This window comes from Acomys russatus, chromosome 4 (genome assembly GCF_903995435.1).
Source record: "Acomys russatus chromosome 4, mAcoRus1.1, whole genome shotgun sequence".
Lineage (NCBI taxonomy): Eukaryota > Metazoa > Chordata > Mammalia > Rodentia > Muridae > Acomys > Acomys russatus.
Window position 1 is genome coordinate 16,942,013 of NC_067140.1, and position 24,638 is coordinate 16,966,650.

The 24,638-nt window shown below is 48.1% G+C and overlaps 1 protein-coding gene across 2 annotated transcripts; it reads left to right on the plus strand.

Annotated features, from left to right (window-relative positions):
• Nucleotides 1-1,605: 1,605 nt before the first annotated feature.
• Nucleotides 1,606-14,799, plus strand: Rnf114 (ring finger protein 114). 2 transcript variants are annotated; one of them, XM_051143854.1, is made up of 6 exons: nt 1,606-1,777; nt 5,454-5,604; nt 9,381-9,487; nt 9,714-9,828; nt 12,372-12,479; nt 14,574-14,799. In XM_051143854.1, exons 1-6 carry the CDS (start codon nt 1,635-1,637, stop codon nt 14,637-14,639), a joined length of 690 nt encoding a protein of 229 aa, XP_050999811.1. In that variant the 5' UTR covers nt 1,606-1,634; the 3' UTR covers nt 14,640-14,799. The 2 variants fall into 2 exon arrangements, with proteins under 2 accessions (XP_050999811.1, XP_050999812.1); XM_051143855.1 differs by having other exon boundaries at nt 9,717-9,828.
• Nucleotides 14,800-24,638: the final 9,839 nt, after the last annotated feature.

The window sequence follows — 24,638 nt, forward strand, 5'->3', positions numbered from 1 at the left end:
ATACACACATATATGAATTTTAAAAAATCTTTTGAGAAGATGAGGTGGAGGAGAAGGAGGAGGAAGACAGAAGAAAGCAGGAAAGCAGGCAGGTACAATACAAGTACAGTAGCTCTGGGCCCGAAAGGCCTGAATTCAGATCTCAGCTCTGCCACTTTCCAACTGTGTGACCATGGACAAGCTATGTAGCCTCTCTGGACCTCCATTCCATCCGCAAAGTGGGACTAACTGTATCCCCAAGAGTGCCGCCAAAACTAGAGGTCTAATATGTGATGTCAAGGAGAGAGTGAACACTCTTCATGGGTCAGGTATCACGCATCACAGCCTCAGTCACAGCTGGGGCCTCATGCATGCCGAAGCACAGTCCCACGCAGAAGTGCAACTTTAAAAACAAATTATTTATTTATTATTGTGTATAAAATGCTCTGCCTGCATGTACACTTGCAGGCCAGAAGAGGGCATTAGATCACATCGTAGATGGTTGTGAGCCACCATGTGGGTGCTGGGAATTGAACTTATGACCTCTGGAAGAGCAGTCAGTGCTCTTAAACGCTGAGCCATCTCTCCAGCCCTGAAATGCAACTTTTTAAAAGCACTTTTTTGTTTGTTTGTTTGTTTGTCACTTCGGTTTTTGAGAAGGGGTCTCTCTATGCAATCCAGGCTGACCTCAAAGCTCACAAAGTTCTGAACTTTACAAGTGCCATCATGTATCCCAGGCTTGCCTCACACTCACTATATAGCCCAGGATAGCCATGAACTTAGGCTCCTACTGCCTTCACTTCTCAGGTGCTGGTGACTATGAGTGTACACTGCCATGCCTGGCTTACCCAGTGCTGGGGATGGAACCCAGGAATCCGTGCGCAATGCTAGGCAAGAACTCCACCTGTTAGGCCACACCCCAGCCCTAGACACTGTACTTTCTGGGTAATCAACCCCTTGTTGGTCTTTGGACTCAGTTGCTCCCAGTACCCAGCACCTAAAATTATTGACTGGTCATTCAGGGTCCAGTGTCTTCCTGATACACTTCCTGCCAGTCCAACCCTCTGTCCTATTTTATTTTATTTTTCCAGGCTAAATACACGCCATAGGCAAGGGGCAAATAGGCAACTCTAGAGAACAGGGGAGATTAAGGGAGGTGGTGTCCACCTACAGGCCAGGTGAATCTGTGAGATACACATGCACCCTCACTGGGTCACAGGCAGAAAATCCTGCCTCCTTTCCAGTCAGGAAAAACCTTGAGAAATCAGATCAAATCATCTGGCCACACCTGGCCGTGCAATCTGTTAACTCCTTCTACTTGGTAGGCTGAGGTAGGAGGTTCAATGCCCACATGGGCAAGGTGGGACATTAGCTAAAGTGGGTCAACTGTAATAACAATACACACTCGTGGTCTGAGTTCCTGTCGGGGAGCGGTGTGGACAGAGTGTGGCTGAGTCTTTCAGTTCTCACCAGGCTGCCATCCACAGAACGCGATGGGCGGTTGCTTTTAAGGATTTGTAGGTTGTAGGCTCCGCCCATCTCTGGTCTTTGCGCGTGCGCAGACGACGACGGCCCCGCCCCCGGCGCCCCGCGCCTGCCCCCTCCACCTCCCCCCCGCGGCTCTTTCTCTCAGCGCGACGCTCCTCAGCGGCAAGATGGCGGCGGCGCAGCAGGAAGCGCGTGAGGGAGCCGCGCAGTTGGCGAGGCCGGCGTTGGAGACTGACCCCCTCAGCCGCTTTACGTGTCCCGTGTGCCTGGAAGTGTTCGAGAAGCCGGTGCAGGTGCCCTGCGGACACATGTAAGTCGCGGACGCCTGACGGGGAGGGGGCGTGGAGCGACGGCGGCCGGCGGCGTCTGGCCGCTCCCCTCGAGCCTCGCCGTCGCGCCCTACCCGGCCGCGGACGGTGCGTCCAAAGAGCGCGGGAAACGGCGGGGCGGTGGAGGGACGCCGGGCGGCAAGTATTGACGGCGGGCGCCGGGCCAGCCCTGAACAAAAGGGAAGTGTCGGGAGGCTCGGCCTTAACCGTGGACGGGGTGCGGGGTGCGCACGGAGGCGCGCCTCACTCGGGTTTAGTTAAGCATCCCGTGGCCCGAAGCCCGATGTCACGGTCCACGCAGCTGCAGCCGGTTCAAGAGTTGAGCGAGGATGGCGTGGGCTTCCCTAGATGCCGTGACCACATAACGGGCATTTGAATTCCCTCCTCGCACGTTCTCAAGAGACTGGGGATACAGGACCACCTGCTTCATTATCACTCCGTGGCCCCGCCCACTGACTGTCACCTAGGCGTCGGTCTTCATAACACCACCCGCACCCCCACCCCAAGCCGATCACCCTTTGGGACCCACTCCCACTTGCTGTCTTGTGCGCAAGAGCCTTTTTTTTTCCCCCCAGGCGAATAAACCGGAAAGTGTCAAGGCTCGCTTGGGGCAGCCGCACCTGCCAGGCTAGCCCCAGGTGCGTTGCTGTCTATGCAGGGCGAGTCAGGGCCTCCCGAGCAGCATGGGCCTCTTCCTGAGCTTCTTCCACTCGGGGTTCAGGGTTCAGGCTTCGCGTCATGGCTTAGATGACTTCCCTCTCTACTCTGCTCGGGCGGCTTTGCTAGCGTTTTCGTTACACACAGAACAGCGTGTAGGAATCCAAGAAGAGGGCACCATGTCCTTTTTGTCCCTTGATGTAAATTAAATCGTGCTTGGCGCACTGAGTACCCCCAGACCCCTCGCAGTCAAATCACTGGCGTGTCTGCCTGCCTGCTGTGTGCTGGCTTTGACCCTCAGGTTTACAGCCCAGGAAATTGATGGTAAGTAGTGGCCAGGGAGATGGCTCAGAAAGGTGAGGGCTCTTGTCACCAAACCTGATTACTTCAGTTCACTCCTAGGGCCACATGGTAGAAGAATTGATTCCCAAAAGCTGCCTCTGATTTGCAACTGTCTTCAGCGGCATACACATTCACGAGTACACACGCATAAATTTGTTTTAAAAGTACTAATGACTGTTAAAACTATGGTGTGGATTCACTGCAGTAGGAGAGCCTTACAAGAGTGGAGGGGTGGGGTTAACATTTGTGAAAAAACTTAACCTGATTGAAAAGCAGTAGAATTTGAGGCTTCCTTGGCTTTTCCCTAGTCAGAGGGGCAAGGATCGGTGCTGGCATAGCAAGCATTACCAGCCCCAGTGCTCAGCAGTCTGATGCTGTCTGAAGTCAAGCACACCTTAATGGGAGTAGCTGAAGTCTCTTAGCCTCCTTCAAGTGGTTTGTGCACTACCCAGTTGACTTGTAGTGTTTGCCTTTGAGACCAGAGAGTCCCACAGCTGTAGTTGGGGATTTGATTTTCTGAAAAACAGTTCAGGCCCTGTGGCTACACCCTTTCTGGTCTGGTGGAGTACAGATAGCTAGATCCTAAAGAGCACTGACAAAAAGGCTGAATTAGGAACATGCCCATTTCTAGGAAGTAGAAACTGAAAGTCAGTACAAGTCACAGGCAGATGCTTTTACCTATGTGCTGGCTTGGTTTCCTCGGTAGTCCTGAGTGATGACTATTGTGTAACTCAAGACCGGCTATTGCAAAGGCCCTGCCTGCCCTGCCTTGCCTTTCCTTTGTGTGATCTGCTACATCACTGCCCCAAAGGCCTTACTGTCTGCACTTGACACCTCCTTTGTGTTCGTTGTCATCGTGCATCCAAGTGTTTTGTTTTGTTTTTTAATATTTATTTATTTATTATGCATACAGTGCTCTGCCTGCATGTACACCTGCATGCCAGAAGAGGGCATCAGATCCCATTATAGATGGTTGTGAGCCACTATGTGGTTGCTGGGAATGGAACTCAGGACCTCTGGAAGAGCAGCCAGGTGCTCTTAACCTCTGAGTCATCTCTCCAGCCCACATCCAGGTTTCTGTGGCCTGCTGCTCAGTGTCACCTCTTCAGAGGTGCTTCCTGTGATCACCCAGCCCAGCTCGCCATGGTATTATCCTGGTTCTTCATCACCGTATGAAACTATATGTTTTCTTCAATTTAAGAATATAGCAAGCCAGGTGTGGTGGCACACACTTTTAATCCCAGCACTTGGGAGGCAGAGGCAGACGGATCACTGGGAGTTCAAGGCCAGCCTGGTCTACAAAATGAGTCCAGAGCAGCCAGGGCTAATATAGAGAGACCCTGTCTAAAAAAAAAAGAATATAGCATCAGTCAGGTGTTGTGCTGTGTACCTTTAACCCCAGCACTCTGGAGGCAGACGCAAGGGGATCTCTGTGAGTTCGAGGTCAGCCTGGTCTACAAAGTGAGTCCAAGACAGCCAAAGCTACACAGAGAAACCCTGTCTTAAACAAGGAAACAAAAAAGAATATAGCATCATAAAGGAAGAGACTTGGTGTGTCTCCACTCTAGAATTTTGCCTAAGGGAAATGATAAAGATTTCTTTTTTAAAAGTTTAAAATGGGTCAGTTCTGCTGTATATACATATCCTGGGCTCTTCTGCCAGATTTTGTTAATGTAACCATAAAATTTGTCTGGGTGGTTAAGCGGTGCAGTGCCCTGTGCCACAGTAGCCGATGTTCTGTGAGTCAGCAGCTGCTACCTCTGCTTCTGGATCATGGTGTTTGGGCTCTTGGAGTACATGAGAATTTTCAGCCTTAGGGCCCCCTTCCCCCAACAGCGTCTAATCTGCATGATCTGCACTATTTAATTTGCCTGTGAGTAAAGTTCCCTTGGCACTTTTGAATTTGGGGTTTGATGTTGCTGGTTTTGTGTTTTGAGACAAGGTCCCTCTATGTAGCTCTGGCTGTCCTGGAACTTGCAATGTAAACCAAGTTGGCCTGGAACTCAGAGAGAACCTCCTGCTTCTGCCTGCTGAGTGTTAGGATTAAAGATGTGCACCACCACGCACAGACTGAAAAAATACTTTTGTAGTTTGAGAGCATAGAGCGCTCTTCTCTGTCTGCCAAATGCTCTCTTAAGGCTGATCCAGAGGCTGCCTCTGATGCCTGACCAGCCCTGTTCTTGGGTTATAACTAGCTCCATTGGGTTTGTGTGTTCCATAATGCTTTGCTTTTACCTCTGGTAGTAGCAGTTCCACTTACTGTTTCACAGGTGCTAGACACCAAGTTAAGTGTTTGCTGTACATAGTCCATTCTGTAGCAGTCCTCCAGGTGGGTATGAACATCTTCCATTACACACAAGACAGTGGGCCTCAGGCAGCCCCTCCGAGACTCCTAGGACGGGAACTAAGCTTTGAAGGCTCAAGCATCGTGCCTTTCTCCCGATAGCAGGGTGTGTGTGTGTATGTGTTCTCCATAGTGTCCCCAACCCCAGCTACAGGTTGTTTTGTTTGTTTTTGTTTCTGTCAGTATTTTATTTGAATAAGAGTAGGGAATATGCTCTTTGAATCCATTATTCATTGGTGTCTTTTAAAAAGTTGATCCACTTTTGTTGTCTTGTGTCTTTGCATGACAGAGGTTCTCTGTATGTCTTGTTCTAGCTTTTGCTCTGCATGCCTGCAGGAATGTCTGAAGCCGAAGAAACCTGTCTGTGGGGTGTGTCGCAGCGCTCTGGCACCTGGCGTCCGAGCTATGGAGCTCGAGCGGCAGATCGAGAGCACAGAGACTTCTTGCCATGGCTGCCGTAAGAATGTATGTGGACTTAACTTGGAGAGTCCTTGTCTTTTGGTGATGAGATGGTAAAAGCTAGTGCAAGTGTCTGCAGTTAGAGCCTAGGTACTGCCTACCAGCACCAGTGCATGCCTGCTGTGTGTGATGGTAGCTGTGCTGCTGGGGGATTTGTGGGGGGTGGGTGTTTTCACAACCTTGCTGGGTTTTAATTTTTCATGAGTTGATTTAGTGATTTATACATTTTACCTTTGAAATCCATAGAAATAAACCTCCACCCCCATAAAAGACCTGTCTTCAGCTGGGGAGTGGTGCACACCTCTAATCTAAGCACTTGGAGATAGAAACAACGAAGCTAGGAGCCCTAAACCAGCCTGGGCTACTGAAGCCCCACCTCAGAAACGACAACTCTCATGTGTGCTTTCTATTTTAATTAAAATATAAGGCATTTCATGTTTTTACGATATATAATGTATGTATATTTTTTTAAGTTAGTGACTCAAAACATCTGGGGAGTGCTTGACTATCATGCATGACGCCCTGGGTCCCATTCCCAGCACCTTCTGGACCACACAGATGTAGTGGCACACACCTAAAATCCCAGCACACTCTGTGTGGTAGCAGGAGGGGCTGAAGTTTCAGGGCGAACCTGTTATGCATGAGACTGTCTCAGGAAAGCAAAAAAATCTTCACTGAACTCAAAGGAAAGCTTCATAGTCTTGTTGCTAGAGTCATAAAATGTGCTGGTTCTGTTTTACCCTTTGAGAGAATCCTGAGTCTGGGATGTGAGGTGGAGGGTGCACTAGTAGTCTCTACCTACTAGTGGGAAGGGCCCGTGCTGTCTAATTACACAGGGCTACCATACTGTGTCGTGTACTTGCTTACACTGCTCACTGCTACAAGCACAGATAATTAGTACTTTACCTTCCTTATTGGTTTTTAAGTCATTACAATTTTGATTCCAGACAGTAAAAAGATATAAAACACCACCACTGTTTTTTCCTCCACAGAGCCCTCTGGAAAAATGGGTCAGTGGGGTTGCATACTGGTGACCCTGGCACTCAGCTACGGGAAGGGTAGCTGGTCAGTGCTTCCTACCTTTAGAAAACATCAATGTAAATGTTTACACAACACCCTGCACCCTGCTGCTTAGTACATTCTTTCACCTTTTTTATATTTGAATTTTTAAAAAAAGATTCATTTATTATCATGTATACAGTGCTCTGCTTGCATGTACTCCTGCAAGCCAGAAGAGGGCGCCATATCACATTACAGATGGTTATGAGCCACCATGTGGTTGCTGGGAATTGAACTCAGGACCTTTGGAAGAGCAGGTGGTGTTCTTAACCACTGAGCCATCTCTCCAGCTCCATATTTGAAATTTTTTGTTTCAGTTATAGATAGCATTTTTTTTTCCTTTCCTTTCTTTCTTTCTTTTTTTTGGTTTTTCGAGACAGAGTTTCTCTGTGTAGCCTTGGTTGTCCTGCACTTGCTTTGTAGACCAGACTGGCCTCAAACTTACAGGGATCCACCTGCCTCTGCCTCCCAAGTACTGGGATTAAAGGCATGTGCCACCACACACAGATGTTGCTAGATAGCTCAGAACTTGGTATATAGACCAGCTGACCTTGAACTCGAGAGTTCTGCCTACTTCTGCTCCCAGGTGCTGTAATTACAGCTGAGTCCTTTTTTGTTTATTTTGACAGTGTCTCAACGGATATCCCTGGCAGACTTGTCTGTTGGGTTTGTTTGGTTTGGTTTGTTCTTTCTTGTTTTGTGGGTGTGGGTGTTGGGGGGAGTGAGACAAGGTTTCTCTCTTTATCTCTCTGCCTACCTCCCCATATATCTATATGTATATATATATATTTTAAGATTTATTTATTTTATATGCATTGGTGGTTTGCCTGCATGTATGTCTGTGAAGGTACCAGGTCCCTGGTCTGTAACTATAGACAGTTTGGAGCTACTGTGCAAGTGCTGAGAATTGAACCTGGCTCCTCTGGAAGACCAGCCTGTGCTTATAACTGCTGAGCTATCTCTCCAGCTTCCCTTTTTATTCTTCTACTCAGTCTCATGCAGCTTTAGCTGGTCTCAGATTCAGTAAATCCAGGCATAACCTTGAACTCGAAACTTAGAGCATCATAGTGTAGATGCCATAGGATGGGTGGATGTATCTTCTCCCCTTCATCTTACAGAGAGTCTTAGTACCGGGGTGTGCAGTGAGCTTTTTACAGTCTCCACAGGTTTGTTCATTACTCCTGACTACACCAGTGAGCAGAAGCCAGGCTGCTCAAGTTCTTCATTATGCCAAGTAGAGAACTGAGTCTACACTGGGCAGGCTCCTAGGTCAGCTGAGTCTGCTCTGGTGGGCGCCTACAGCTCTAGAACTGGAACCTTCATCTCCTCACACTTTCTTTATTTCAAATCTCAACAAACTGGCCTCCATTTTTTTCTTTTTTCATGCAAGCTTTTCTCCCCTGTGTGCTCCAGTTTTCTCCATTTTCAAGATTAGTAAAGCTGTGTGTTAGTGGCACACACCAGTAGTACCAGCACTGGGAAGGTGGAGGCATGAGGATAGAAAGTGCAAAACTAGGGGCTAGAGAGATGGCTCAGAGATTAAGAGCACTGAATAATCTTCCAGACGTCCTGAGTTCAATTCCCAGCAACAACATGGTGACTCACAACCATCTATAATGTGATCTGAAGTCCTCTTCTAACATGTAGGTATACATGCAGGCAGAGCATTGTATACATAATAAATAAATAAATCTTTAAAAAAAGAAAGTGCAAAGCCAGCCTGGGCTATATGAGACCCTGTCACAAAACAGTAAAAAGTAGTGGTTGCACAGAGGGCATTACCCCCAAAGAATTGCCCACTCCTTCATTTTGTATCATTTTTAAGAGCTCCCAACCAAGTGTTTTAGTGTGTGTCTATAGGTCTCTACTAGGAAGGCTGAGACAAGAATTTCTTCAGGCTGACCTGGGCAATAAATCAAGACCATGCTGCAAAACAAAAATTTATCTGGAGGCAGACCAAAATACTATTGAATTTTTGTTGAGGTTAGGCTAGTTTGAACTTGGTAGTCCTGCCTCACCCTCCCCAAAGTCCTTGAGTTTACAGATAATGTGCCACTGTGCCTGGATAAATATGAGTCTAGGGCCAGCAAGAAACACTGCAGGTAATAATGCTTGTTGTCTAACCCTGAGGACCTGAGTTCAGCACCCATGGAAAAGACAGGTGCAGTAGCTGGATGTGGTGGTGCACTCCTTTAATCCCAGTACTCGAGAGGCAGAGGCTGGTGGATAGCTGTGAGTTCAATGTTAGCCTGGTCTTAAAGAGTCCAGGACAGCCAAGGCTACACAGAGAAGCCCTGTCTTGGCAAAACAAAAGACAGGTGCAGTAGCATTGGCCTGCCTTACTTCCTAGTGAAAGTTCTTGTCTCAGACAAGGTAGCAAAGTAAGAACCAGCACCTTGTGGTACTCTTGACCTCCACACACACAGAAATGACACACACATGCACAGAATAAAGTGTGGAATACTTTTAACATCACTTGGGAAATGTTGGTAATCAGAGCGCAAATGGTGGGGAGAGTGACCTCACAGTAGAAGCAGATATAGGCAAGTAAAACAGCAGTCAGGCATAATGAAGAACTTAGCAGCCTGGCTTCTGCTCACGGGTGTAGTCAGGAGTAATTCAGAGGTTCAGCCCAGTGTGTGGGTCTAGTGTTCTTGCCCTTAGCTTGAGATAACATGTTGTGAGCGTCTCACTAACTCTTGGTCCCACTCTTTCTATTCAAGTTCATCCTGTCTAAGATCCGGGCCCACGTGGCTTCATGTTCCAAGTACCAGAATTACATCATGGAAGGTGTAAAGGCCACCACCAAGGATGTGTCCCTTCAGCCAAGGTAATGACCTATTCTCCCTGGAAAGATGTGGGATGCTTGTGTTGTTGGGAGGTGTAGGTGTGTGGATTTAGGGAGCTGGAGATGTGGACAGGCTCTGGGTGAGGATGTGTTCGTGTGTTAGTTGTGCTGCTGATATCAAAACACTCAACTCTTGGTTCTTTGGAGTGTCTAGTGGTTGAGATGGTGTGGAAAGAGCTCTCAGGGTGCTTTTTATCTCACCTCCCAGAAGTGTCCCAAACCGGTACACCTTTCCTTGTCCTTACTGTCCTGAGAAGAACTTTGATCAGGAAGGACTTGTGGAGCATTGCAAACTGACTCACAGCACGGATACCAAGTCTGTGGTAAGAATTAGCTTCTCTCTCTCTCTCTCTCTCTCTCTCTCTCTCTTTCTTTTTTTTTTTTTTTTTTTTTTTTTCAAGACAGAGTTTCTCTGTGTAACCTTGCTGTCTGGACTCACTATGTAGACCAGGCTGGTAGCTTTTCTTTTTTTGACTAGGTAAAAAGTCAGACCTACAGAAAATGAGCAGACCGTATAATAAAGTCTTACCCTTCACTGTAGGAATAGCTTAAAATCTCTCTTTTTTTTCCCTTACATCTCTTTCTCCCTTCTCCACCCCAATCCCTTCCAACACCCAACACCAGGTAGGAGGAAAAGAAGGTTAGTGTGGAGAGGGGGTGTAGTTTCCCTTAGCTCCTTCCTGCTGCTTAGGATTGTCGGGCTCCCTGGGGCAGGTCCAGTCCTCGTTTCAGGAGTCTCCAACTTCTTTTCAGACTGCACCAACAGCAGCCAGGGGCAGCAGGGGAGCAGCAGCAGCCTTGATCTTTCCTAGAGCCCCTGGCCTCTCTCTGGGTCTGGCATTTATTCCCACTGGCAAAGTCCACACCCCTGCACTGGGCATTTCCCAGCTGACAAACATCAGGAACAACAACAAAAAAAACATCAGAAACCCTCTCTTCCTCCCCTCCCCCCTCACACCCCCAGGGTTTCTCTGTGTAGACTTGGCTGTCCTGGACTCACTTTGTAGACCAGGCTGGCCTGAAACTCACAGTGATCCATCTGCCTCTGCCTCCCGAGTGCTGGGATTAAAGGCGTGCGCCACTACACCTGGCCTCCAGGAGCCCTCTCTTGAAGCAGTTATCAATTGTGGACAAACTGGAGCAGCCTGGAATTAAAACAAAAACGTGTTTACGTATCATAAGCAAAAACTTCTACAGCACTTCACATTACTTAACAATTTGCCAGTTTGCTTAACCATGTTCTATATATGTATTTTTTTAGTATTGTTTTGTTTTATTTTTCCTAGAAACCCCTTGCTGTCCTGGACTTGTTTTTAGACCAGGCTGGCCTCGAACTCATAGAGGTCACCTGCCTCTGCCCCCCAAAGTGCTGGAATTAAAGGCGTGCACCACCATACCCAGCTTATGTATGGTTTTTGATGAGCCATTTAGGAAGAGGTTACAGATATACTGTGACCTTTTCCCTCTAAGAACTTCAGCATGTATCTTAACATTTTCTTTAAAAATCAATTTAACAGAAAAAAAAGTCAGTCTCAGGAGGCTGCGCTGGCCTCAGACTCACTGTGTAGCGGGTGATGCTGAATTTCTGATTCTCCTCCTCCACCTTCCCAGTGCCAGGGTTGCCAGCCTGAGCATCATGCACAGCTCTGCATATTTTGGGCTGTTGTCCTGGGGGTCACACCCAGGGCCTTACCTATTGTGGACAAGTGCTAGACCAGTAAGCCATGTCACTAGCCAGAAGCTGTCAGGGCAAGTGTAGGTGCTGTCAAAACTGGTGGTCCAAGCTCCCCGCCCTTTTCATGATTGAGTGCTTTTGTTCCTGGATCAGTCAGAAGGGAAGTGAGAGAGCATGTACTGCCTCCTTACCTAGCTAGGCTCACAGCCTGACAATTCCAACACTTACTAGGGGTCTACAGTTGCTCAAGAAGAGGCGGCCAGCTCCAGCTAAGGAGTGTCTTCAGGTTCTGTAGTGAAAAGTGACCTCTCACAGGCCTGGAAGTTGGGAGGCCACAGCCTGAGTAAAGGCAAGGGAGTATGTGAACTGGGAGAGCTGACATGGAGTTGGCTTGGATCCAAGGAGGCAAAGTTAAGCTATATGAGTTTAAGGAAGCTATTTGCCTCCTGGACTCAGGTGAGGAAGGATGCTGCCCATTGAGTCCAGTGAGCTGAGCAGAGCAGGGAATCCAGAAGGGCAGAGTTAGGAGCTGCACCGCCTGCGATGTCCCAGTGCTGCTTCAGTCTCACCTGAGCCAGAGCAGCATGTGCTGAGGGCTACTCTGCCATTGCCCCCAGGTCATTCCTGAAGCCCAGGCTGGCCTTAACCTCCCTTCCTCCCTGGTGCTGAGATTACAGGCACGTGCACTATACCTGTTCAGATTCTTTTTTATTTTTTTAATATTTAATTTTAATTTATGTGTGTTGGTGTGAGGGTGTCAGATCTTGGCATTACAGACAGTTGTGAGCTGCCATGTAGGTGCTGGGAATTGAACCCGCGTCCTTTGGAAGAGTAGGCAGTGTGCTTAACCACTGAGCCATCTCTCCAGCACCCCCAGATTGTCTTTTTGTGTGCACACTGTAGGTCTCATGCCTGTCATCTGGGCCTTTACTTTGTTATCGTTCATGTAAAGCTGGAGGTTTTACCTTGTTGGGAATCAATCATCTGTCATTTAGGAGCCTTTACCCATCCCCACATGTCATTTGAATTGAATAGACTCAGTGTTTTCTGGGTTGCTTCATATTTATGAAGCAAGGTGGCTAGGCCTTGTCCCTAGATTTGTCAGTAAAGCTGTTGTAGCAGCAAAGAGGGCTGAGCAGAGGTCATAGAGGGACTCAGGCATCAGATTAGTACCTTGCTTCCTCCTGACAGGTTTGTCCCATATGTGCCTCGATGCCCTGGGGAGACCCGAGCTACCGCAGCGCCAACTTCATGGAGCATATCCAGCGCCGCCACCGCTTTTCCTATGACACATTTGTGGTGAGTCTGCACCCACCCCAGGGGGCAGCACTGCTGCTCAATTTTCTGGAAGGGGGTTGTCTATGGTCCCTATTCTGGATTGAGGAGCTCTCAGTCCCGGGGGGAAGCTGTACAATGTTTCTTTGTGGATGAGTGGGTGGATGGGTTTCAGAGTGAGACTTTAAATGCCCTGGCAGTTTTCTTTTCTTTCTTTCTTTTTTTTTTTTTTTTGTAATTTACTTTATATATATGAGTGCTTTGCCTGCATGTATGTTTGCGTGCCAGAAGAGAGTATCAAATTCCAGTATAGATGGGTGTGAGCCACCATGTGGCTGCTGGGAATTGAACTTAGGACCTCTCGAAGAGCAGCCAGTGATCTTAACCTCTGAGCCATCGCTCCAGCCCCCACCCTGACAGGTTTCCTCTCTTTACCCTGCCTCCCAGTTTTGCCTACTTTTGCTGCTCGTGATTTTCCCTTTAGAGAACTTAGTTGGATTTCACTCAGGTCAGCTGCCTGTGAATACGAGGTAATGGATAGAGACCCTCCCTTCATGGACCTTTACCTGTCGGCTGACCTTTACCAGCTGACAGGGTGTACAACTCCAATTGATGGCTGCTACCTGCAAGTACAAGTGTGTCTATGGGGTATAGCCTTTGCCCTCATGCAAGACATCCTGAGTTCTATCCCCAGCAGTGTAAACACAGCAGCACAAACCAGGGCGAGGCTAGAGTGGTAGTAGTGAGTATACACATAATGAAAATATGTCTTTTTAAAAGATAGCATACAGGCCAGGTGTGGCGGCACACATCCTTAATCTCAGAACGGGGGAGGCAGAGGCAGGCGGATCGCTGTGAATTTGTAGGACAGCCTGCCTGGTCTACAAAGCAAGTCCAGGATAGCCAGAGCTACATAGGGAAACCCTGTTTTGAAAACAACAACAAAACAATAAAAGATAGCATACCTTAGCTTGCTGGCACACTCTTGTTTTCCCAGCATTTGGGAAGTGGGGGCAGGAGGATTAGGAGTTCAGGACCAGCCCAGGCTACATGAGACTTGTTTCAGAGGGGAAAAATAATCAAACATGTAGTCTTGGTCTGATAGTCCTTGGAACAGATGTGAAGACTTGACCTTTCACTAACTAAGAAGGTGAATGTTTTTCCTAAAACTGCTCAAGCAGAATTTTGCCTTACTGAAGACAGTTGTTTGGCTATAGTGTCCACTGAACTTCTTTGCCTCCCAAATCCCTGCTCTCTTTTGGGCACGTGAGCCTTTTATGAACAGTACTACTGTTGAGTTCTGTCTGCATGTGTTTGTCTGTTACTGCACCCATGAGCTAAACTCAGCATTTGAGTATTTGTGCCAGGTGTGTGTGCTATCTGGGCCACTCAGTTTACATTGAGAAAGGAGTTTGGTTTTGGTCTTACTTTTGGCTTTTTGTTTTGTTTTTGTTTTGCTTTTCGGGACAGGGTTCCTCTGTAGCTCTGGCTGTCCTGGAATCACTCTGTAGACCAGGCTGAAGTAGGGTGTCTCCACTTGGGCTAGACTGGCTAGTGGGGCAAACCCCTGTGATGGTGTGCCTCCTGTTTAGAGCACTGATTACCGGTGTGCACCTTAGTAACCTCTTTTTATATGGGTGATAGAGAACTGAACTTGGCTTCTTCTGCTTGACACAGCAAGTACTTTAGCAACTGAGTCATCTCTGCCGCCCCAAGTATTGTTACTTTTTTTTCTTAGATTTAATATAGTAATTTTATTTCATGAGTGTTTGCCTGAATGTCTGTCTATATACCACGTGTCTGCAGAGCCTGCCAACGCCAGAAGATCTTGGATCCCCTAGGACTGGTTGTGATCCAGTATGGGTGATGGGAACTGAACCTGGGTCCTCTGGAAAAGCAGCCAGTGCTCTTCACTGAGATGTCTCTCCAGCTCCAAACTGTTATTTAATAATGAAGACAGCAGAGATACTGAGAGTTGTCATTTGCCCAGTTCCACAGCACCTAAACAGTGGCTTGGGGTCCTTAGCAGCCCTCTCTAGACCCTCCTGTGAGGCTCCTGCTGAAAGTGAATCCTGTGGGTGTGAACAGCTACTTAGCTGCTGTCTTTTCTGCCCTCAGGATTATGATGTTGACGAAGATGACATGATGAACCAGGTGTTGCAACGCTCCATTATCGACCAGTGAACAGGGTCCTCAGTGTGGCCTCATTCTCGAGCTTCCATTACGCATTAGGTGTGAGCCCTGACTCCTGCTCCTCACATGTAATGCAGATCTGGAAGTGAGCCGTGGCACCGGACAGGCTCACTCCTCCCAGGGTGATGGGGCCCTAGGGCAGAGCCCTGTTTCCTTTGGGCTCTGCAGCATTGTCTTCCCCACTGTTAACCTTGTTTGTCCCATGTCTGTTTTCACTGCACCTCAGCTACTGCCTCCTGTAAGAAGTCCAGCTTCTTGTTTCACATTCATCCTGTTGTCCAGTGTTCATCTCTCAGGTCCTCCCAGCCAGCCAGGACCTTCCCTGGGCCATGAATAGCACAATAAAACAGAGACTCCTTCCATTGGCCCTGAGGTGCGATGGGTTCTGCAGTGTAGTGTGCCAGGGCTGCGCTCCTCTTCTCCTGGGTGACACTGGGGTTGCGCAGTCTGATGGTGGAAGTTTTGGTTACTGCTACTTTCCTACACCTCCTGCACATTTGTACAACTGGCTGGCTTCTGTCTTAAATGCCTGACGGTGCCTTTTAGGATAAGGTATCACCATAGAACTGTAGTGGAAATGTTGGGTAGCAAAGGTGGAGTGCATTCATCTACAAGCGGGGAAAGGTGGGGTGTGTGGCTTCTAGTTTTCTTTCATGCTGATGAGTGTTCCCATGTGGCTGGGTCACGTGCCCCTCTTTTGAGTATCTGCTGACATCCTTGCTCTGAAGTGTGAAAGAGCCCTCTGGTGATGCAGGAGGGAGAGCGTTGACTGTTGTATGTACTGTTTGGTAACCTGATAAACCTGTTGTTGTTATAGAGCCTCTTGCACAAGTGTGTGTGTTTTAAATGCCGTGGCAAAGTGAGGGTCATATCCATTCATCTCTTCCAAAGCCTTTGTTGAGAAGTTAAGAAAGTTAGGCCTGCCACAGTTGAGAGAGGCAGGCTCCTGGAGGCTGTCTTAAGCAGCAGCTCTGAAAGCTGGAAGTCCAGCACATTTTACAAAGTACAAAGATGGGCACCACCAGGCTCATCTGCAGGACAGACCCTCTTGACAGACCTAGGGCTTGGGCAAAACCCTTTCCAGCTATGTGGCTCTCGTCCAGCTGGGACTGCATGCAGTAGTGTGCTTTTGATGCTGTACCTCCCCGGTGGCGCCTGCACCTGCCCAGGAGAGCTAACTCAGATGCCTCAGGACCAGCAGAGTCGGGCAGGATTGTTTCCCCAATGTTACTGTTTGGAAGGGCCCAGATGTTAAGGATTCTTCACTGTACCCTCTGGAAAGGTTTGCTCAGGAGATGAGTGGAGGAAGGTTTGACAAGACCTTGACTTGAGGAACTAAGAAAGGCACAGCTGTGCCACAGTGCATCAGGAGCCTCTTGTCCTGCATCACACTCAACTGTTTCTAATATAATGACTTTCCAGAAAGTGTGGTTATGTTCTAGCTTTTACAAGGTGAAATATAAATAAATTTCATAATTTATCCAACCAGTAGGCTGTAATGTTTTCCTTTTTTATTTTATGTGCATGCATTGGCATTTTGATTGCGTGCATGTCTGTGTGAGGGTGTCAGATCTTGGAGTTACAGACAATGGTGAGCTGCCATGTGGGTGCTGGGAATTGAACCCTGGTTCCCTGGTAGAGCAGTCAGTGCTTTTAGCCACCCAGCCATCTCTCCAGCCCCCGCTGTAATGTTTTCATGTAAACAGATTTTCTGAAGTCTGGGACCGGCAGCCTCTAGAAGGTGGTTGTTACTCCAAAGGCACATTCTTGTCTGGCCCTGAGTCAACTTGGCATCTAGTCAATTCTGAGACTTCTGCAGCTGTGCCTCATGTGTCTGTTTTCTCTGAAAAAATGAGCAGACGTCTGTCTGTCCCATCTGTGTCCCCTCTTCAGAGGGGGGAATTCACAGTAGCAGGCCAGGCTCTAGACCTGCAGCTGCAGTGACTTCGCTGTGACACTTAAGGGGTTCCAAGGGCTCAGTCTTCACGTCCTTGAGTGTAGGCGCTGTGCCAGTTGCTGACCCCTCATAAACTGAGATTGTGTCTAGGGACCCACCTAAAGGAGTGAACAGCCCTGCACTGGGTGCTGCCTACAATCCTAGTTCCCTCCTGGCCCAGAGATCTCAGCACCTCCTGTCTCTACCTTGACCTTTCTCTTATTCCATCATGGAATGGAGAAGAAGTACCTAGTCCAGGCATCCGAGAATGGCTCATTTCAACGTCACCAAGGACTACATTACATCCCAGTTGAGTCCTGGACTCTAGTTACAAGTCAGTTTTCATTTATGTCCATTTGTTACCTTGAAGTCTGTTAACACTGGAGGTAAAATCTCTTGTAACGAACAAGTTCAAAGGTGACATTTGTCCAGGCATGGTGGCACACGCCTTTAATCTCAGTACTCAAGAGACAGAGGCAAGCAGATGGATCTGAGTCCAAGTCAGCCTGGTCTACCTGAGTGAGTTCTAGGCCAGCCAAGGCTACATAGTGAGACTGTCTGAAAGATTTGAACTTACAGCTGAGTCCAGAGGCCTAAGGTGACAGCATGTTATTTACCCATGAGGCACTGTGGTGGAGGGCTGGGGAGAGCAAAGACAGGACTATGTGGGGTCAGTGGAGGAGACGGCATGGGTAGGGAGTGGGTTAGAGGATCCATTGGCTGAGACCAGAGCATTGGAGGTTCTGATGGACATGGCCCAGCTTAGATGCAAGTGAGGATCCTTGATGCATGGAGAAGACCAAGAGGCAAGCGCTGAACTAGTCATAGTGTGGTTGACACTTGTGGCCTCATTGGGTCAGGTGGAAGATACAGCATGAAGGCGAGAAGTGGGGAGTGATTTCCATGGTTGGCTTTTGAAGATAAGTATTGGTGTAGAAGTTGAACTCCAAGGGTAATCTGGAAGGAAATCAGTTTTTTTGGGTTTGTGTGTGTGTGGTTTTTTGTTTTTGTTTTTTGAGATAAGGTTTCTCAGGCTGGAAGATGGCTCAGAGGTTAAGAGTGCCAACTGCTCTCCCAAAGGTCCTTAGTTCAATTCCCAGTAACCATATGGTAGCTCACAACCATCTAATAAATGATCTGATTCCCTCTTCTGGCCTGCATGAGTACATGCAGGCAGAGCACTGTATACATATTAATAAATAAATCTTTAAAAAAAAAAGCCAGCCGGGCGTGGTGGCGCACGCCTTTAATCTCAGCACTCGGGAGGCAGAGGCAGGCGGATCGTTGTGAGTTCTAGGCCAGCCTGGTCTACAAAGTGAGTCCAGGATGGCCAAGGCTACACAGAGAAACCCTGTCTTGAAAAACAACAACAAAAATTCTCTGTGTAGCCTTGGCTGTCCTGGTCTTGCTTTGTAGACCAGGCTGGCCTCGAACTCACAACAATCTGCCTGCCTCTGCCTCCTTGGTTCTGGGATTAAAGGCGTGTGCCACCACACCCGGCTGGTTTATTATTGCTGTTCTGGGTTTTGTATGGTGTGTGTTGAGAGAATGTCACCCTACAGTCCAGGTTGCCTCTAACTCTCAGCAATCCACCTGCCTCAGCCTTCAGAATGAAAAAGCTAGAAGCCAAATGCCACTGTCCAGAAAGGGCAGCCCTCGAGTTCTAGATTCCAGCACATAGCAAAAGGCTAGCCTGGCTCTCTGGCATGCCCCTCATCACCCAACTCCCTCACCATTCTATCCTTGGTCTGAGTCACAACCATGTGTGAGTGCACCTAGACTTACCAGCCTCAAGCTACCCAGTCCCACTGCATCTGGTTACTCAGGAATTAACCTGAACTTTTCTTTTTTAAGATTTACTTATTACTATATGTACAGTGTTGTGCCTGCATGTACACCTGCAAGCCAGAAGAGGGCATCAGGTCACATTATAAATGGTTGTGAGCCACCATGTGGTTGCTGGGACTTGAACTCAGGACCTCTGGAAGAGCAGTCAGTGCTCTTAACATCTGAGCCATCTCTCCAGCCCTAACCTTAACTCTTGTACCTCAGCTCCCTGCTATTTCCAAATCAAACTCCTGAGCAGAGTGTCTTTTTCCCATCCCCCCAATCTCATCGACTCTGCTCAACGGCCCACACTCTCAGTGACTGACCTCAGATTGCATTCCACCGCACAGCCCAGAGGGTCCTCCCAAAATCCACATGACCCCTAGCCAGACTGGCCTTGAACTCACCGTGTAGCAGAGAAGGATTAGGAACTCCCATGTGTAGAGATTGCAGCCGTGGGCTTCTACACCCAATTCTGCTTTAGTTTCTATTACTGGAGACCAAACCCAGGTTCTCATGCTTGATCATTCTGCTTTTTCTCCCATTTAAGACTGTTGCACTGTGTAGAAGAGGCTGGCCTCAAATCAAAATCCTCTTGCCCCATGGCTGTATTTGGCCTTGAGTAGGCTTGGTAAAAATCCTTAGAGTTGGGAGAGTGGGCTGAAGAGATGACTCGGTGGTTAAGAGCACTAACTACTCTTCCAAATGGACCTGGGTTCAATTCTGAGCAACCACATGGAAGCTCACAACTGTCTGTAATTCCAGGATCTGATACCTTTCCACAGACATACAAGCAGGCAAAACACCAGTGCACATAAAATAAAAAAAATTTAAAATTCCTAGAGAGCCAGGCATGGTGGCACACACCTGTAATCCCAGCACTCAGGAAGGCAGATGGATCTCTGGAGTTCAAGGCCAGCTTGGTCTACAAAAGCAAGTCCAGGACAGCCCAGGCTGCACAGAGAAATCTTGATTTGGAAAAACAAAACAAAATCCTAGAGTTAACTGGTGGTGCACACCTTTAATCCCAGCACTCAGGAGGCAAAGGCAGGTGGATCTCTGAGTTTAAGGCCAGCCTGGTCTACAGAGTGAATTCTAGGACAGCCAGGGCTACACAGAGAAACTCTATAAGAAAAAGAAAAATAAAAATAAAAAAATTCTGGAGGTTGGTGAGACCCACTGTTTGCTCTTTCAGAGGTCCTGAGTTCAATTCCCAGCAACCACATGTGGCTCACAACCATCTATAATGTGATCTAATGTACTCTTCTAGCATACAGTTGTACATCCAGATAGAGCTCATATAAATAAATAAATAAATAAAATATTTTAATAATAACAAAAATACAAAATAAAAAAATTCCTAGAGTTGAAATGAACTGTGTGGGGCCTTTCCTCTGGTTACATACCTCTCTAGGGCAACTCTTCCATCCCCCAGTGAGAGCCAGACACAGCCTGCAGGAAAGCCTGAAGGGCTGGTGTTGCCCCAGAGTTCTGAGCAGGCCTATCCCTTTGCTGAAGTACTAGGGCTGGGGGTCCTGCTGCCTGGTGGGCTTTGTCTACCCAGAGCCTCCCTGTGGTCCGTGATTGCCCTCTGGCCTTTGGTGGGCAGGTACTTGACTAACACGTTCCAGGAGCCCAGGGAGGCCTGATGAGGCCAGGTCTGTAACAGGGAGGGCCTCCCTTCCCAGCCTCTACCATCACCAGCTGTGTGTGACCCTCGGTTCTCCCATTTCCGCCCCCCTGACAAAGGAAAGTCCTGAAGTGACTTCCTTCTAGGTGTGTAGGAATCTGCGAGGTAATCCAAAGACCTCGTGGTGCACCCTTGGGACCCTACCACTCCGGTGGAGGCCAGAGGATCAGAGGCCAAAGACGTATTCAGGCCAAGCTGGGCTACACGAGACTTTGAACACCTCTCGCCATAGCAGTATTTTTTTTCTTTTGAGCAGTATTTTTCTCTTATGTAGCACTGGCTGTCCTAAAACTATCTTGACCTGCATGCAGGCTTCAAACTAGAGATCCACCTGCCTCCGCCTCTCCTGGGATTAAAGGAATTCATCACCATGTCCAACTAGGAAGTTCATTTCAATAAAATTATTTTTTTAGACAGGGTCTCCTGCATCCTGGGTTGATCTAGCTCTCTAGCCGAGGATGACCCTGAACTGATTTCCGTGTCTCAATCCCAGGACTGAGGTTATAGGGTGCACCACCTGGGCATGATTGCATGATGCTGGGGGGGGCTCAAACCTGGGCCTTCAGTTACACCAGGCAAGCACTCTACCGGCTAACCTGTGCCCCCAGCCCTTTGTCTGTTTTGTCTTGCCGTCTGTATACAGGATTTCATGTATCCCAGGACCCTCTTGTCCCTACCTCCCAACCTCGGGATGACAGACATGTCACTCCAGCCTGTTAGGAAGTGGTAGCTTTAGTGGCTGCATGGCACTTCTGGGTTCAGGTGGAGTGTGCTTGTTTCTTCAGTGAGCTCTCCAGTTTGACCCTGCTCTAGTGGGCACTGCAGGGAGCAGACTGCAAATACTGTGTTTGCCCTGTCCTCTGTCTGCTTGGTCAACAGGAGAGAGGCTGAGGCAAGCAAGCCTAGCAGGACAGTGAGAGGGAGACTAAGCACAAGATAGGGGAGGTACCAGGAGCTCTTCCTGAGACCCACCAGGCAAGGGGTCCCCAACAGCCTGCCACACAGCCTGCCACAGGAATCCGAGCAGGAGAGCGACTCAGAGACTTAAAAAAAAAAAACCAAAAACAAAACTAACTTTTAAAATTATTTTTGGGGCTGGTGAGATGGCTCAGCAGTTAAGAACACTGGCTGGCTGCTCTTCCAGACGTCCCGAGTTCAATTCCTAGAAACCACATTGTGACTCACAACCATCTATAAAGGGATCTGATGCCCTCTTGTGGCGTGCAGGTGTACATACAGATCACTCATATATTACATAAATAAACACATTTAAATTTCATTTTATGTACATTAAGGTTTTGTTTGCATGTGTGCTTCTGGGAGGGTGTAGGATCCCCTGAAACTGGAGTTACAGACAGTTGTGAGCTGCCAGATAGGTGCTGGAGATTGAACCCAGGTCCTCTGGAAGAGGAGCCAGTACTCTTAACCACTGAGCCATCTCTCCAGCCCTTAACTTTTTTTTAAAGATTTTTTTTTTTTAACATGCATTGGTGTTTTACCTACATGTCAGTGTTAGGGTGTCACATCTGCTGGAACAAGAGTTACAGATAGCAAGCCGGGAGTGGTGGCACATGCCTTTAATCCCAGCACTTGGGAGGCAGGGGCAGGAGGATTGCTGTGAGTTTGAGGCCAGCCTGGTCTACAGAGTGAGTCTAGGACGGCCAAGGCTACAGGGAAAAACCCTGTCTTGAAAAAAAAAAAAAAAGAGTTACAGATAGCTGTGAGCTGCCATATAGGTGGTAGGAATTGAAGCTGGGTCCTCTGGAAGAGTAGCTAGTGCTCGTAACCGGTGAACCATCTCTCCAGCCTGTGACTCAGAGACTTTTAGGAACACATTTTACAGGCAAATGTTTACGCGGCCAGACTGTCAGTAGCAAAGAGCCTGTTCCTGGAGAGAGCAATGTGGGGTTTTGGCCATGGCTGATGGGCTCTGGAGTGAGTGTGTGTGTGTGTGTGTGTGTGTGTGTGTGTGTTTGCCCGTGCACGCACACGCTCTCAAGCTTGTGTGTTCACATGTGTGCATATGTGTCATAGTTAAGTATGAGTGCAGGTGCTCATGTGGATGTTATAACTTGACACCCATTCTCTTCTTTCCTCCAGAAATTAAAATCTAGTAATCAGGCGTGTATGGATTAACACTTTTACTCAATGAACCATCTTGCTGTTCCAGGAGTGTTTTTTTTTTTTTTCCAGACACGGTTTCTCTGTGTAGCCTTGGCTGTCCTGGACTAGCTTTAGAGACCAGGCTGGCCTCGAACTTACAGAGATCCACCTGCCTCTGCCTCCCGAGTGCTGGGATCAAAGGCGTGCGCCACCACACCCGGCTCCAGAACTGTTTGTTTTTGCTTGGAAGGTCTTGTGTTACCTAGGCTGGCTCTGATCTCCTCTTGACCTTCCTACCTCCACTTTTCAAGTTCTGGGATTAAAAGTGTGTGTCACTTGTAAAACTGAGGACCCCACCCCCCACCTTTTAAAACAACACCCACCTCCCCAGTGCTGTGATTACAGGTGTAAGCCACAACACCCTATTGGAACTAGTTTCTAAATAGATCCCAAGATTTAACAAATGAAACTGTGGGAGCCCCCAGTTAAATCTGAGTCTCAGCTGAGGAGTTCTCTGTAGTCTTTTTTTTTTTTCTCGAGACAGGGTGTCTCTGTGTAGCCTTGGCTGTCCTAGACTCACTTTGTAGACCAGGCTGGCCTCGAACTCACAGTGATCCACCTGCCTCTGCCTCCCAAGTGCTGGGATTAAAGGCGTGCGCCACAACACCTGGCTTCTCTGTAGTCTTATGCTAAGAACTTACTCATCGATATGAAATTCTTTTTTTTTTTTTTTAAGATTTATTTATTATGTATACTGTGCAAATTGGATCACATTATACAGATGGTTGTTGGGAGTTGAACTCAGGACCTCTGGAGGAGCAATCAGTGCTCTTAACTGCTGAACCATCTCTCCAACCCCTCAATATGAAATTCTAATTCAGCTTGTAAGGTCTGTGTTGTATCTGGCAAATCTCTCTAAGCTAAATGGTGGAAGGATGAAGTTAGCACAGGGCTCCTCCCAATGAGGGGAGTACCACCCCAGCTGCACAACCTTTTAAGTCCAGATGCCCACCCCCACCACTGCATAAGCTGGGTGTGGTGGCGCGCACACCTGTGATCCCAGCGCTACATTCAGAGACTGAGGCAGAAGTCCATGGTCATCCTCGGCTGAGGAACCCAGTCTCAGAACTCAGGGCTCCTGGGCCCTCTGCCCTCAGCCTCAAAGCCTTGATGTCCCAAGCATTCTCTTTTTGGGAACAGCCACCTAGCTGTTCTGAGGCATTATAACTGTGCCACTTGCCCCATCCACAGCCTTCTAAAGGATACCCACACCTAAGCTGGGCTTGCCTGGTTTACCCCAGTCCCCCGTCCTGTCAACTAGGCCTGTGATTCATAGGTGACATTACTATCCCTGAGCTCTTTGTCCACTGGGAAGATCTGTAGGTCCAGCAAAGGCCTGTGAACAGGATTGATGAGGCTTCAGGGACAGGTCTGGTGGCCTGAGCAGGGTTCGGATTGAGTCCAGAAGCTAACTGTGACCCTGGAAAATCACCGGCTTTCATGAGAGTGACCAGAGGAGGGAGATGAGAGAAGGTAATGGAATCAAAGTACATTTTTACCTATTATACAAATTACATTGACATTTCATATTTATATGTACACATATTATGTATATAATTGTGAAATAATACTTTTTTTTTTTTTCAAAAGAAAAACACTATTTTCCCCATCTCTTTTCTTTCTTCCCTTCCTTCCTTCTAGAGTTTTTGTTTTTTTGAGACAGGGATTCTCTGTGTAGCCTTGGCTGTCCTGGACTCACTTTGTAGACCAGGCTGGCCTCGAACTGGTAAAGATCCGCTTGCCTGGGCCTCCAGAGTGCTAGGATTAAAGGCATGTGCTACCACACCCAGCTTAGAGTTATTTTCTTCAAGGAAGAGGCATACTGTGTAGCCTAGGCTAGCCTTGAACTTTGGCAAGCCTCCCTCAGCCTCCCTGTACTGGGATTGCACTACCATGTTCAGCTTTATTTTCAAATTGTGTGTGTGCTTGTGGGTGCAGGTGCCCCAGAGCCCAGACCAGACCCCCTGGAACTGGAGTTACAGATGGTTATGAGCTGCCAGACATGGTTGCTGAGAAAAGAGCTCTGGTCTTTCCATCTCTCCACAGCCCTCTACTCTTTGAGACAGGTGGGGCTCTGGCGGTATTGACCAGCCTGGTCCCAAACACCTAGGCCCAAATACACTTCTTTTTTCTTTTTTTGTTTTTTCTTTTTCCCAGTGTTGCCTTATGGGGGAGGCGAAGTTCAGGGATTAAGCTCAAGGATTTATGCAAAGGACACTTAAACCCTTGTTCCTCCCCAGCATCCCACATTTCTTCCTGGACCGGTGCTCTTGCCCTCTGTGGTTCAAAGATTTAGGAATAGGGAAGCCGAGGGCCTGTAGGAAGGCCGGCAATCCTGGAAAGATTGCATCGGCTGTCAGGAGAGCTTGGAAAG

Excerpts from the sequence above, each read along its gene's own strand:
- Rnf114 (XM_051143854.1), top strand. The coding sequence starts at position 1,635 with ATGGCGGCGGCGCAGCAGGAAGCGCGTGAGGGAGCCGCGCAGTTGGCG. Across the intron at positions 1,778-5,453 it reads CAGGTGCCCTGCGGACACAT|CTTTTGCTCTGCATGCCTGC; the intron begins GTAAGTCGCGGA and ends GTCTTGTTCTAG. Across the intron at positions 9,829-12,371 it reads GCACGGATACCAAGTCTGTG|GTTTGTCCCATATGTGCCTC; the intron begins GTAAGAATTAGC and ends TCCTCCTGACAG.